This window comes from Tupaia chinensis, unplaced genomic scaffold, assembly GCF_000334495.1.
Source record: "Tupaia chinensis unplaced genomic scaffold, TupChi_1.0 Scaffold000564_1, whole genome shotgun sequence".
Lineage (NCBI taxonomy): Eukaryota > Metazoa > Chordata > Mammalia > Scandentia > Tupaiidae > Tupaia > Tupaia belangeri.
In genome coordinates, this window is record NW_006160077.1 from 889,809 (window position 1) to 906,140 (window position 16,332).

At 36.1% G+C, this 16,332-nt stretch overlaps 1 protein-coding gene across 1 annotated transcript; it reads left to right on the forward strand.

Moving 5' to 3' along the window:
* The first annotated feature begins 6,971 nt into the window (after window positions 1-6,971).
* LOC102502869 (olfactory receptor 5L1) lies at window positions 6,972-7,913 on the forward strand. The gene has a single exon (XM_006157929.1). The coding sequence runs from the start codon at window positions 6,972-6,974 to the stop codon at window positions 7,911-7,913; it is 942 nt and encodes a 313-aa protein (XP_006157991.1).
* The last annotated feature ends 8,419 nt before the right edge of the window (window positions 7,914-16,332 follow it).

The following is a 16,332-nucleotide window of genomic DNA, read 5'->3' on the forward strand; positions in this document are numbered from 1 at the left end:
TTTAGTCATGGATGGTAAGTATTTTCAGCAATTGGTGATTTTGATCTGACAGAAAAGAAAGTGATTCAGAATTTGGGAAGAAGTTAAGAGAAAGGTATAAATGATTGAATCATTAGGGTAAAGATCTGACTTCTTTTCATTTTTGGAGGTTTGTGCATTAAGGTGCATGTACTTGCTGGAGTGAGAGGGAAAGTGGGAAATCACTCCCCACCGGGAGATGGCCATACCACAATCCTTTCTCTTTCCTTCTCCTCCCAGGATCTTGGGCACACATGCACACATGCACACATGGCTGGAGTGATTTTTAAGGCATTGGTCTGGAACTCGAACCATGATTTGCCATGTGGAAGTCCAGCAACTTAATAGATACAGTATCTGCTGGCCCCCAGATCTGACGTTTAACTTCACTTCCCACTCTATTTTCAAATTAGTTCTTCACATAGTCATGCCAGTCCTATCAATATAAATGAAGACACAGTTTCTGAGTCTCAGAAAGGCTAACTCTAAAATTTCCTCACTATGCATCCTTTTTTTCTATGTCTATTACTATGTTATAATCAAATTATTATAAGAAACACTGTCGTTAAATGTCCCTAAGTTTGGGACCAGCAGATGGTGTGACAGTTATGTCCGGCACTCCCACATAATTGACTGTAGTTTATGTCCCAGACCCAGTGATTTAAAACTCATGTTGGGCATGTATGTTTGCATGTGTGCCCAAGATCCCAAGAGGAGAGTGTAGGAGAATGGATTGTAGAGTGGCCATCCCCCCCGTGGAGTGATTTCTCACTTTCTATTTGTCTCTGTTTCTCCAGAGAGTGAATATGTCCTACAGCAAAGGTTTCTCTCTCTTAATTAAAAAAAAAAAAAAAAAACTCTAAACTTTGCAAATAAAGCCAGAAGAGAATGATTATTATAGTATTATTCTGTCAGGGAAAATGCTTTGAAAAATAAAGTTCAATATTAGAATAGATTCAGTTTTATAGCACACTCAAGACTTTCAATGCATGACAATTTATTCCTTATACCAAAGGCCTAAGTTCAATATAGTGAAGACAAATCAGGAGACTAAAATACAACTAATGATCAGGTGTGGCTATGGCAATTAACCCATGGTACATAATGGTGGGCACATTCTGAATCCTATCATGAGTAATATCAGCAATAAAACAAATATTTCCAATGATTGAAATAAGACCAAGGGTTTCATTTTATAATATAGCCATTTGAATATGGCAGATTTAATGTTAAGTGAAACAAGATAGACAAAGCACATCCCCACTCAATATATACTAAATGTCTGCACTTCATATGGAAATTGGAAGACTGGAAGACACAATTGTAGAATTGGCAAAGTATATACAAGAGACTGCACAGGAGGGACTGGATAGGGAGGGCTGAGAAGGAGATCAGGGGAACAAGAAGAAAACACACCTAATGGACATGAGAATAGAAAGCTATCTGGGAACAGCAGATGGTGTGGTAACTACAGTGCTGGATTCCCACATACCGAACTGTTGTTCAAGTCCTGGACAGGTGACTTGAAATAGGTATGTGTGTTTGTGTACACACAACTCCAGGTGAAGAATGAAAGATAAGGGTTGCAGGGTGGACATACCTCCTGGGAAGTGATTTCTCATTTTCCCTCTCATTTTCTCTCTCTGGTAAGTGCACGTGCCCTATGCCAAAAAAAAAAAAAAAGAAAAAGAAAAAGAAAAAGGTATCTGTTGAGAATGATGTATGCGGTAATATCTTTGACTTGGTTGATACTCCATGCATAGATGCTTTGAAAAACATTACTGTATACAGTAAAGATGTATAATAATTAAATGTAAAATAAAAGAAAAAATCTGTAAGAAGGATATATAAGGTGAAAGAGAAATTGGTTATGATCCCTGGAATCAACATTCTAGTTGAAGACAAAGCCATTTTCTCTAGTTTATTTATTCATTTGTTTCTCCCATGCACTAGATAAACAGAGAATGAGCACCACTAACAGGGTCTTGTCATTGTCTGCTTTTAGTCATCCCCAAGCAATGGGGACTCCTGTGCTAGGTGTACCCAGGAAGGTAACCAAACTCCAACCAGGAGTCTTCATTTGTGGTATCACTTTGAAAGTTACCATGTTTTACTGATGTGCCACCATCTGGTTCATACATTTAAGCTTTCAAGTTAGCTTTCACATAAAATATTTCTAGAGTTGTTCTTATGTTCCTTCAAGTTGTCTATGAAACTAGAATTACATCAGAAAATAATATTCAATTATAATTGTTATTTAGGATAATGCAACCAATTTTCTTTGGTTGATGATGCCACAGGGAGTGGGAGTTTAAATTAAGGTCTTAGCATCTCTTTTAGGTAAGCTCTCCCAACGCAGAAAGTTCAGGCTCTTTAACCAAGAGGTTTGTTTACAGGTCTGAGGAAATACAGATATTCTTTTCCATGTAAGATATCTAGAAGAGATTTTGGATTCTTCATAGGAAAAATAATATGGGAATATTTTTAGCCACTTTAGGCATTACGTATCTTGATTTGCAGGGAGCAAGAAGTGCACTCATCCTATGGAGCTTCATATAAGGCACCTGACTGGGCTGTCCTCTTCTACAGCAGTGTCCTGGAGAACTATTTCCTGAGAGTGGGAGACTAGAATGACCCTGAGAGTTTTTAGGAATAAATAAATAAATAAATAAAGCCTGAAGGGGCTTCAGAAAGTTTGTAAAATAAATAAATAAATAAAAATAAAATAAACACAATTTAAGTTTAAGTTTATTTTGGTGCAAAAGACATAATTTGTAATCCATACATGATTTTTCCAAAATACACATTTTCAATGATCTTTTTGAAAGACTCTCATATATATCTCCTTGCTTCTGAAAATTAAATTTTTTGAAGTGTTGTGTAAGGGAGATAGTCAATTAAAATAAAGTTACATCAAAAGAAATAAAACGAGCCCTTTAGAAACATGGTAAGCAGGGTGACTAGCAGTTAGCATAATGGCCATGTCACTGGACTCCCATGCAGTTGGTCACAGAGTGAGTCCTAGACCGAGTAGCTTAAAGACACACCAGGCGTGTGTGTGTGCATGCCTGCCCAAGATCCCTTCTCCTTTCAGGATCTTGAGGACACATGCACACGTGCCCAGCGTGAGTTGAAGCCACCAGGTCTGGGACTCAAACTGTGGTTGACTACATGGGAATCCAGTGACATAGCCATTACCCCAACTGCTGGTCCCGTGGTCCTCGATATTTATATCTCTTTAAAATTAAAGAAATATTTTCAGATAACACAGAGGTTTTGATTTGTTCTTTTTTTTAAAAAAAATCTATGATCTCCACCTTTAATTTTTTTCTGTCTACTTTCACTTAATATTATTATTGATATCGTTAAATTAAGCCAAACATCTTGGTACTGTATATTTATTACTGTATATTGTATTATGTATTTTTTAGAATTATTTATTTAATTCCATTTATTATTATTATTATTATTATTATTATTATTATTATTTTGAATTTGACCAGAGATAGACAGAGAGAAAGGAAGAAAGGGGAAGCACAAAAACAAGTAGCCAGGTCTGGGCCTTTAACTGCAGTTGATCATGTGAGAGTCTAGCACCTTAGCTACCATGCCACCTGCTGACTCCATATGCTATGTATTTTCTAATAATGATATGCATCTACTGTGATTTAAAATAGAATAGTTTGCATACTTACTTCTATCTATATTTTAAATATCAATTTAGCACCTTAAACATATTCCACTTATTGCCTAAGTAGGTCAGAGTCAAAGTCAATAATATTTTCATGATTTAAGGTAAAAATATGTAGCATGGGCCAACAGGTGGCATGGTGGTTAAGGGTGCTGGATTCCCACATGGCCAACCTGGCAGCTTACTTTTACACTTTCCCTCTCTCTCTGGTCAAGTTAAATAAGTAAATAAATAAATAAAGTTAATAAAGTAATTATTAAAAAATTATATATATATATATATACACACACACACATATAACTCTAGGTCATGTAGACATTTCTCTAAGGCATTATCTGGTCCACTCTGATTCTGAGGCCATATTGGAAGGATGTTTACATCCTAAGGTCTCCCAGGGTAGATGCCTGAGGCAGTGCCTATGATCCTGGATAGTTAAAGCTGAGGGTGGGTTGCTTTGAAGACCTATTGGGAATTCTCTCTGTCTCTGTCTCTGTCTGTCTCTCTCTGTCTCTCTCTCTCTCTCTGTCTCCTCTTCTCTCATGGAGTGAATGAATTAAAATAAAAACTTAAACAAATTTTGATGAGGGGCAGTTGGTGGCATGATAGTTAAGACAGATGGATTCTACATATCTGACTTTGCAATTAAGTCCTAGTCTGGTGGCTTAAAAAGCACTCCAGGTGCACGTGTGCATATGCCGAAATTTCCAATAGTAGAAAGAGAGGAAAGGATTGTGGCATGACCATCCCTCCCCAGGAGTGGGCTTTCTCTTTTGCCCTTTCTATATCTATTTCTGAAGTGTAAATGTGCAAATTAAAAAAATATATATATCCTGATGACATTCCCTATTGCAAATTAAAAAAATATATATCCTGATGACATTCCCTATTGTTCTTTATTTTCAAGTCTTGCATCACATCTATTTTAGTTCATCTATAAAAATTTTGCTACACCATAGAGATTAATTATTTCACATAAGGGACCCTTTTCTCTGGAGTTTAAATAACAGTATGAATCTCTAATTATGGTACTCTGCACATCTTTTGTCTCAGTTCCAGGAACCAAATGTCTATACCACAGGTTTGTTGGTTAAAATTAGATTCTGCTTACTCAAAACTGTAACTGAATATATTTTCTGAACAAAATAAATATTGTAAATATATATCTAGCTCATTTCTCTTCTAATCTGAAAATATTTATGAGAAACCTTATGCTATGCAATAATTCTTAAAAACGTTTTTGTTTATTAGTTTGAGAGGTGGTTTCTTGGACATTAGATTAATATATTGTACAATAACAAGCATTGATTTGTATGAAAAAAAGAATAATCAAATTGGTAGAAATTCTCTCTCACCCTCCCTATTCCTCTGGCCTTTTTTTCTCACTGCTTTCCTTAAAGAAATCTATATTTTAGGACAAATGTGGGGTTTGTAAACAATCCTAGCTGTTAGTTGAATTAATTTGCCTAGAAGCTGGTCATGTGGAGTTGGAACATGCAAACATTTCCTGCTCAGGAAAGGAGATGAATTATTTTGAATGATAAATGATCATAGACCCATTTCCCATTATTAGCATATAACATTAGCAGAAAAAAATTAAAGAGGATTTTCTTCTGTTACCTAGACAAATATCATCCTTTTTAATTTTCATTTTGCTTTTTGATCTGATAATGAGAAAAGCATGATTTCTTTTCTTTTTTTTTTCCTTTTTTTTTTAGAGGTTTTTGCTATAGGGCTCATGCGCTCGCCAAACAGAGAGAGAGAGACATAGAGACAGAAAGCGAGAAATCACCCCCAGGGGGGATGGTCACGCCACAATCCCTTCTCCTCCATTCTACTCTCGGGATCTTGGGCACGCATGCACACGCGCCGGGTGTGAGTTTCAAGTCACTGGGTCTGGGATGCGAACCACGGTCGACTACGTGGGAATCCAGCGACATAGCCATTACACTAACTGCTGGTTCCCAAGCATGATTTCTATACCAAAATTTTGGGATTAAAAAAAATAGTTCAACATATGGACAAAATAGTAGGCTATGCGAAATTTCATTCCAGAATCTCTTCATTCTGTTTTCATTAGACATGTGTACAAAAAGTATTACATTCACATCTGCAGTCTCGGAAAATAAGACAGTAAAATTTCTCAGTTCTTCCTTAAGTGAAAGCACTGGATGATAGTTTACACAGAATAAAACACTTAACAACTTTTCATAATCTACCTTTGAGAAAGGTTGGAGAGTTTTCAGTGCCCTCATATTCAATATCAATAAAGTACTTATATTTCAGGATTGTAGCAAGATCAAACTGATAACATATGATATATCTACATACATTCACACTTCCAAATGTGTGTTTTCATTTAAAGCTACATACACATGCAAACTATGTTATGGTTTCTGCTTTTCAATAATTAACCATTCTCAAAACAATTTCAAATATCATGATAATCATCTACTTTAAATATCATGTACATAGTATAACAATCCCTACAATTTTTGTTTTCCGTGCAATTTTGAGTTTGGTTTTCTATTGTTAATATCACAATGATGGAGTGTGTCTTTGAACATAGTTTTCCACAATTTTTGAACTATTATTAAATATTTTTTATTGAACTGAGAATAAAATTTCTCATTAAAAGTATCATTAAGTTTCTATTATTGTTAGTGTGAGGTTGTATAAATATTGCGTAATGGGTTTTGCCAGAAAATTCACTTAAGAATTCCATCTTGTTTAGAAATTGTAGGCTTAGGCCTGCATAACACCATTGTAATGAGTTTAATCAGTCATTAATTTTTAAATTTTGTTTTCATTATTTTCTGATGTCAGGAGTTGTGTGTGTACACCAGACAGAGAGAAAGAAAAAAAGAAAGAAATTAAAGGGAATCACAGCTAATTTTGATGTGATATCAAAGCACATCATTCACTCTTAGTAAAAGTATGGCAAACTACTTGACATGATCAATAATCTGAATTACACTGCAGAAGTTTATGGCTGAAATAATTTCTGGTTATTGCTGACACTTTAATTTTCATCACTGGCGTCCACTAAGATATTAAGCATTATGAATTATTTTGACAATACTGTAATGTTTAGAAAATTTGACAAATGTGCTTTCCTTACCCCACATAATTACATTGAGTTTGATGTTGTTTTCTAATTTTAATATGATCAATTAAATATAATAATATAAACTTGTTGTTTTCTCTCTTGTTCTCTTTGCAGAAGCACAGAATTTATCATTTGTTTTCCCTAACCTGACTTAGAATGGCAGTGATCGTGGAAAACTGCACCACTGTGAAACAGTTCATTCTCCTGGGATTATCAGATGTCCCTGAATTGAGAGTCTTCCTTTGCCTGCTGTTTCTTCTCATCTATGCAGTCACAGTTTTGGCCAATCTGGGCATGATTGCACTGATTCAGGTCAGCTCTCGACTCCACACTCCCATGTACTTTTTCCTCAGCCATTTGTCTTTTGTGGATTTCTGCTACTCCTCGGTCATTGTGCCAAAGATGCTGGCTAATATCTTAACAAAGGACAAAGCAATCTCCTTCCTGGGATGCATGGTGCAGTTCTATTTATTTTGTGCTTACATAATTACTGAGGTCTTCTTGTTGGCCGTGATGGCCTATGACCGCTTCGTGGCCATTTGTAACCCACTGCTCTACGTGGTAGCCATGTCTCAGAAGCTCTGTATGGAGCTCGTATCTTGCTGCTACCTCTGTGGGTCGGTCTGTTCTCTGATTCATTTATGTTTAGCCCTTGACATCCCATCCTACAGGTCAAATGTGATTAACCACTTCTTCTGTGATCTACTCCCTCTCCTAAGTCTTGCTTGCTCTGACGTCACCACAAATGAATTGCTGCTGTTCATTGTGGCCACTGTCAATGAGATCATCACCATCACTATCATCCTCACGTCCTATCTGTTTATTCTCATCACCATCTTAAGGATGCGCTCTGCTGAGGGAAGACGCAGAGCTTTTTCCACCTGTACTTCCCACCTCACGGCCATCATTGTCTTCCACGGAACAATCCTTTCCACTTACTGCAAGTCCAGTTCAGACAATAGTCTGGATATTGACAAAGTGATTACAGTGTTCTACACAGTAGTGATACCCATGCTGAACCCCCTGATCTATAGTCTGAGGAACAAGGATGTGAAAGAAGCTCTCAGAAAAGTGGTGGGTTCCAAAACATGTTCCTAGAAAACATATTTGTTTTTATCAGGACCGTATAAACTTTATGTGGATCTAGATAAAGTAAGTTCCACAGTATCAAATCATAGGGTTAGACTTAGACTTTCCTCACATATTCTCCTTAACTTCTTTTAGTCATAGTAATGTATTTCCTCTGGCATTTTCCCTCCTCCTCCCACCCTGTCTCTAGTATCTGCAGTTGCTTTCCATTCCTTTTTTCTTTCTCCTGTTGGATTGATTCGCCAAATATCTTAATTAAATACTTTTAAGAGGAACTTCAACTGATATATACTTATCTGTAAACAAAGTTGACTTTAGGCATGAAATTCTGTAGGTAGAATGAATATACTATAAAATAGCACATAGCTGAGGCTATATAGCTTACTGTGGTCACTAAATAGGTATTTTTGATACATTTTTTAATTTCTAAAAAGGTGGTTTTAGCTTTCATAACTCAAAATTTAAAAAAAAGTCACTAAATAGGTATTTTTGATACATTTTTTAATTTCTAAAAAGGTGGTTTTAAGCTAAATACTTAAAACCAAGAAACATATTAGGATTCTGTTTGAATTAGTAGTACATGGACTTGTCTACAACTCCAGAGACAAAAAACTCCTTAACACTGAAGATTAGTAATATTTTAGTCAAAAGTCATAAAATTCTATTTCACCAGTTTAAACTAATGTACTTTATGTTCTGCTGTGGTTCAATCTTTTTTTTTTTTTTTAATTTGCCAGAGCATACATGCATCAGCAGAGACAGTGAGATGGAGAGAAATTAATGCATATATGCATTTTTTGAGAGTTTTTTTGCTATAGGATGTGTGCACTCACCAAAAAAACAGGTTTTGTTTATCTGAGAATGTTCTTGTCTTCTCTTGCCATATGAAGGATAATCTTGCTGGATATAGTATTCTTGGTTGAAATTGTTTCTCATTCAACAATTTGAATATATTTTCCCATTCTTTCCTAGCTTGCATTGTTTCTGATGTAAAGTCTGCAGTTAACTAGATAAGCTATCCTTTACATTCTTTCCTAGCTTGCATTGTTTCTGATGTGAAGTCTGCAGTTAGCTAGATAAGCTATCCTTTATAGGTAACGTGACATTTCTTTCTTGCCAGTCTGAGTATCTTGTCTTTGTTTGTGGTTTTGGTCATTCTGACTATAATGTGTCTCAGAGAAGATCTTTTTGGGTTGATCCTCTTTGGGGTACTTTGTATTTCTTGGATCTGGATCTTTGAATGCCTCTCTAGGTTTGGGAAGTTTTCTTCCAGGATTTCATGGAATAGATTGTCAATGCACTTATTAGTCTCTTCACCTTCTGGGATATTGGTTATCCATTGTCTCTTCACCTTCTGGGATATCGGTTATCCATCTGTTTGGACTTTTAATGATATCTAGTATTTCTCGTATATTTTTGGAGGGGCTATTTTCTCAGTCGTTGTAGTGGATTTTTCTATTCCAGTGATTCTCTCTTCTACATCTGAGATTCAATTTTCTGTATGATCTAGTCTGTTTTTTATACTTTCAAAGGAGATTTTTGACTTCCTGTTATAGCTTTCATTTCCAACAGCTCCATTTTATTTATTTATTTTTTTAAAGAAGATTTGGTATAGGGCGCTTGTGCTCACCAGAAAGGCAGAGAGTGACAGAGAGACAGAAAGCAAGAAATCACCCCCGGGGGGGATGGCCACACCGCAATCTCTTCTCCTCCATTCTCCTCTCGGGATCTTGGGCACGTACACACACATGATCAGCGTGTGTTTAAGTCACCTCCATTTTATTTATTTATTTTTTTAAAGAAGATTTGGTATAGGGCGCTTGTGCTCACCAGAAAGGCAGAGAGTGACAGAGAGACAGAAAGCAAGAAATCACCCCCGGGGGGGATGGCCACACCGCAATCTCTTCTCCTCCATTCTCCTCTCGGGATCTTGGGCACGTACACACACATGATCAGCGTGTGTTTAAGTCACCTGGTCTGGGAAACTACATGGGAGTCCTGCAACGTAACCATTATGACAACTGCTGGTCCCCATTTGATTCTTTTTTATGATGTGCATTTCCTCTTTCAGCTCTTGCAAGAACTGCCTCATCTCCTAGAACTCATCAGCTTTTTTCTTCTGGTGTTCATTGTCTCTTCTCTCTCCATCTCTGTTAGCCTTGTCACTATGAATACTCTAAATTCTTTATCAGATATTTCCATGAGTTCTGTTCTACTATTTGTGGATGAAGAGGAGTTACTCTTTTCCCTTAAGGGAGAGGTATTTTCTTACTTTCACATATTTCTTGTGCCTCTATGGTAATTTTTTCATATGATGTGTTATTCATTTCTTCCTAATTTCTAGGAGATCAATATGAGCAATCGATGGTGTACGGAAAGATGTGGTCTGCAAACTCTTTGGCATTGCATTTTTCTCCATTTGTGTCACAGATTCAATGGGAGTTGAAGAATATGAGAACCCAAATAGTATTCAGTTTTTGGTAACTTTTCACTTAGACCTGTCTAGACACTCAGGACATGGAGACTGAGCCACTAATTAATGAGATAAAAGAAAAAGAATGAGAAAACAGAGAAAGAGAGAAAGAAAAAAAGGGGAAAAAAACAACAAAATAAATTATTTGTTCATTTTTAAAAAATGAAAACTAAATCACTAGATCTCAGTTCTCTTGGCAGACTCAATCTTCTTCTGGCTTGCCCTTTTTGTTTGCCTGGATGGGAGGGGAAGGGGAAGGAGATTATTAGCTAGATAAAGGAGGATTTCAGAGCCAAGAAAAAAACTTTACCTTATTTTTTTTTTTTAAAAAAGAAAGATTAGTAAAAGAAAATACAAAGACAGAGAGACAGAAAGAGACAGAGAGAGTCTGGGAGAAAAGGACAGACAGGGCTCTACCAGGGTGACCTCTCAGCAGAACATCTTCATTGCTCTTATCCCTGAAATCACTCACTAGATCTCAACTCTCATGGAAAACTCAGTCTTCTTTTAGTCTGCCCTTTCTGTTTCCCAGAGTGACTTCTCAGTAGGACATCTTCATTGCTCTTATCCCTGAAATCACTAGATCTCAGCTCTTATGGTGGACTGAGAACATTTTTTTTTTAATGTGGACTCTAAATTGTATGTGTAGCTAGATAAAGGATGTTCCACAATATCAAATAATATGGTAAAACTCAGACTTTCCCCACATATTTTCCTTAGCTACATTTAGTCATAGTAATGAATTTGAAGTCTACTGGGCAGGTTACAGAAGGTAGTTTAGTCACTGACAGTAAGTTTTCTCAGCAATTGGTGACCTTGATGATCTTACAGAAAGGAAAGGGTGATTCAGAATTTGGAAGAGGTTAAGAGAGGGGCATAAATGATTGAATCATTAGGATACAGATCTGAATCTTTTTTTTTTTTTCCTTGAAGCTTTTGTCTTAGGGTGCATGTGCTTGCTGGAGAGACAAGGAGACAGAGATAGTGAGAGGGAAAGTGAGAAATCACCATCCAGGGGCTTGATCGCCTAAAGTGAGAAATCACCATCCAGGGGCTTGATCACCTTGCAATCCCTTCTCCTCCATTATCCTCCTGGGATTTTAGGCATACATGTACATGTCTCTGGCATGATTTTTAAGCCACTGAATCTGGGACACAAACAGCATAGTCATGACAATACTAGCAATATAAATGAGGACACTGTTTCTGAGTCTTTCAAATGCTAACTCTAAGATATTTCTCACTATGCACCCTTTTTCTCCATGTCTATTTCTATACAAGTAGTATAAGATTCATTATCATTTAATATTCCCATAAGAAATACCCTAAACTTTGCTAATTAAATCATTAAAGAATGATTGCTACAGTATTATTCTGTAAGAAAAAATATTTTTGAAAAATAAGCTCAATAATAGAATAGATTTGATTAATTTTCATAACACACTTAAGACTTTCAATTCATGACTATTTATTCCTTATACCAAAGGCCTAAGTTCAGTATAGTACCAAAGACAAATTTGGAGATTATACAACATAACTTGTGATGCAGGTCTGGCTGTAGCAATTAACTCATAGTACATTATGGGGGGGGCACATTCTGTCTATTAACAAGAGGAATATCAGAGTTAAAGCAAATATTTCAGATGAACAAAATAAGGTGAAGTGTTTCGTTTAATAATATCTCCATTTAAATATAGAAGACTTAATGCTAGGTAAGGCAAGGCAGACAATACATGTTTCTACTCGGGATATACAGAGTGCCTTCACCTTATGACAGAAATTGAAAAATTGGAAGATATAATAACAGAACTGGCAAGTGTATACACCAGAGACTGTATAGGAGGAAGTGGATAGTGAGGGGTAAAAGAGAGGTCAGGAGAAAAATAAAACATCTAGTTGACATGAGAATAGAAAGCTATATGAGCCAGCAGATGGTAGCGTGGCTATACACTGGATTCCCACATAACCAACTGCTGTCTGAGTCCTGGACAAGAGGCTTAAAAATCACAGGTACTTGTGCTTATGTGCTCCAAATCCCAGGTGGAGAGTGGGAGAGAAGGGATTGCAATGTGGCCATCCTCCCCAGGGAGTGATTTCTCATTTTTCCTCTCATTGTCTTTCTCTGGTAAAAATGATGTACATGATAATATCTTTGACTTGGTTCATATACCATGCATAGCTGTTTTGAAAAACATTATTGTATGCAGTAAAGATGTGTAGTGATTAAATGTAAAATAAAAGAACTCTGTAAGGGGGATAGATATACAGTTGAGAGAGAAGATGGTTATTAATTCAAGAATCCACATTCTACCTGAAGACAAAATCACGTAAATGTGCAAATGAATAATTACTTCCCATCATGGCTTGACAAATAAGTAAAAGATGAGTCATAGAAATTGTGACTATCAAAAGAATAAAGAATCTAGACATTGAACCAACTCAAATGTCCACAAACAGATGAATGGATTGAAAAAGTATGGCACATATACTTCATGGAATACTATTTAGCCATTAAAACAAACAAACAAACAAACAAACAAACAAAACAGAATCCTGGCATTTGACAGAAAGTAGGTGATTTATTGCTGAGTGAAGTAAGTCAGACTATGAAACAGAGACATTGAATGTCTCCACTTAACATATTCCAACTATCTGAACTCTATGGTAGATATTGAAATATTGGAAGACATAAAAACTTTGAAAATTGTTATGGTTACTGGGGACAAAGGAGAAGGATAGTGGGTGAGGGGAAGAGTAGCAGGAAGGGAAATTTAGGGAAAATATGAAGTAAGACATTTGTGGGACAGAGATATTGTTTGTTGTCTGTTGATAATGTGTATAGTATTCTCAACTCACCTGGTGTATGGCACATAGCATGTTGGGTAAAATCTCTTTATAGTCTAAATGTATAAGTGATTGAATGTATAAATAATGAAAATCTTTAAAAAGAATAAAGAATTTAGTAAGGAAGAATCAAATCATTTCACAGAAGTGTGGAAAGTTTCACATCTCAACACTATTGATTTATGAGTAAGGTAAAGGATAAATTAAAGATACACAATCAATGACAATTACATGAATGTGAAAATATAAAAAACAAGATAGATTGATGAATAGATATTGATAGTAATATTTATGGAGAATGTAATGGGAAGAGGAATGTCTAGAGTGAAATTTTAAATGCCATTTTTAAAAATTTGGAGAGACCAGCAGAGGGCAGAATGGTTACATCGCTGGACTCCCATGTAGTTGAGTGCAGTTTGAGTCCTGGACCTGAGGGCTTAAAACACTCCAGGAGCGTGTGCATGCATGCCCAAAGTCCCAAAAGAAGACTGGAGGAGAAAGAATTGCGGCATGGCCATCCCTCCTGGGGGTTGATTTCTTACTTTCTGTCTCTCTGTCTCTCCAGTGAGTGCACACACCCTATACCAAAAATCTCTCTCCAGAAAAAAAAAAATGAATTTGAAGATACATGGAGTCACTCAGCATTACAAACTAGGAAAATATTAGGACATTATATCTTTCACTTATTTATTTTAGTTTAGTTTACACTTATTTAATATATTTATTTTTGAAATAAGTAATATATTACTTACATTACATGTTACATGATCTATTTTTTCTTCTAATATCTCAGCTATGCTAAAAACTCTAGTGTGATATATATATATGTATATATATATACATATTCAAATATATTTAAACAACCATATAAATGTAAATTAATTTATTTTTCAAAGAACTATTGTAGGACCAGCAGGTGGCATGGATTCTATGTGGCTGGATGTAGAGGTGGGGTTCTGGACCCAGTGACTTGAAAAATAACAAAGGGCATATGTTCATGTGTGTCCAAGATCCTGAGAAGAGAATAAATGAGAAGGGATTATTTTTGTCCATCCTCCCAGGGAGAGATAATTTCTCATTCTCCCTCTCTCTTTCTTTGTCTCTGGCAAGCACCCACACCCTATAGCAAAACTAGAAAAAAAGAGTTCTCTTAGTAGATAGTGTGGTAGGCATGTAGAAAATAAAATATTTTAGGCATAAAGACCAGTAGAGGCTATTGATCAGTACAAGTGTGAAATAAAAATGTGATCTAAAGAAATGTTAATGGTGATGTAAAAGGCCATTGAGCATCTCATGTTAAATTTGGAATTTAAAAGACTGTAGAATCTGGGCAACTTGATACAAATAATATCAATCAGAATCAAAGAAGCGATCATTCTGTGAAGAGTACATGTTGTATTTATTTATAAGTTATGCTATCTGGAATGTTGATGATTGCATTAGACACCCTAATAGAAAGTTCTAGCTGGGCGTAGTTTCTTCTGGGGACACGGAGAAACAAATTCCAAATGTTTTTAGTTTTCCCTTCTATATATATGAAGAGATGTTCTGCATCTAATATCCTTGAGAGGAGCATAAATTCATAGCTAAGTGACCTGAATGTCATATTGTCCTGCTTCTCTAATGTGATTGAAGTAACAAGGAGACAGTCAAACTTTACAAAGACCAGGGACATGTTAGACATTTGAGAAATCATTATTGAGAAAAAAAATGAAAACTTCTGCTATTGTTTGTCTTCATGTATTTAAAAACGGAGACTAGAGGGAAGATCATGGATTACAAAGAGAATAATACACTTAAGGTGTTTGTTTATTTGTGTTTTTGTTTGTTTGTTTTGTTTTTACCAGAGGTTGCACACACTCACTGGAGAGAGAGAAAATGAGAGAGTGAGAGAGAGAGAGAAAGTGAGAAAGCACTTCTCTTGGGGATGGTCATGCCACAATCCTTTCTCCTACATTTCTCCTCCCTGTATGAATTTTGGGCATGCACCCACATACTCCCAGAATGTTTTCAATCCATTGGATCTTGGATTGAAACCATTCAGTTGGCCATGTGGGATCCAACCACCTTAATTACCACACAACTGCTTGGCCCTAACCTTTTTCTTAAATTTATTTTTTCATTTGTTTCTCCCATGTACTAGACAGAAAGAGAGTGAACACCCTTAACAGAATCTTGTCCTTGTCAGTTTTTAGCCAGCCCCAAGTCATGAGCACATTGGATTAAAACCATTCAGTTGGCCATGTGGGATCCAGCCACCTTAATCACCACACAATCGCTTGGCCCTAACCTTTTTCTTAAATTTATTTTTTCATTTGTTTCTCCCATGTACTAGACAGAAAGAGAGTGAACACATTAACAGAATCTTGTCCTTGTCAGTTTTAAGCCAGCCCCAAGTTATGAGCACACCTGTGCTAGGTGTACCCAGGTTCGTCATCAAACTCCAACCAGGAATCTTTCTTTGTGCGATTGTTTTGCAAATAATCATGTTTTATGGATGTGCTACCATCTACTACATACATTTAAACTTTTATGTTAACTTTCATATAAAATATTTCTAAAGCTGCTCTTGTTTTCCTTCAAGTTGCCTATAAAACTAGAATTACATCAGAAAATAATATTTAGCTATAGTTGGTTATTTAGAGGTGCCCTGGAGAATAACACAACCAATTTTATCTGGTTCCTGAAGCCACAGGGAGTGAGAGTGGAAATTAATATTTAGTATCTCTTCCAGGTAAGTTGTCCTGAGGCAGGAAGGATTAGTTCTTCCACCAACGGGTTTGTTTATAGGTTTGAGGAAATATAGATATTCTTTTACCTGTAAGATATCTAGGAGATTCTTATATTCTTCACAGGAAAAGTAATTTAAGCATATTTTTAGCCGCTTCAGGCATTATGTATCTTGATTCGTGGGGAACAAGAAGTGCACTCATCCTACAGAGCTTCCTATAAAACACCTGGCTGGGTTGTCCTCTTCTACAGCAGTGTCCTGGAGAACTGTTTCCTGAGAGTGGGAGGCTAGGATGACCCTGAGAGTTTTCAGGAATAAATAAATAAATAAAGCCTGAAGGGGCTTCAGAAAGTTTGTGAAGAAAACACAATTTAAGTTTA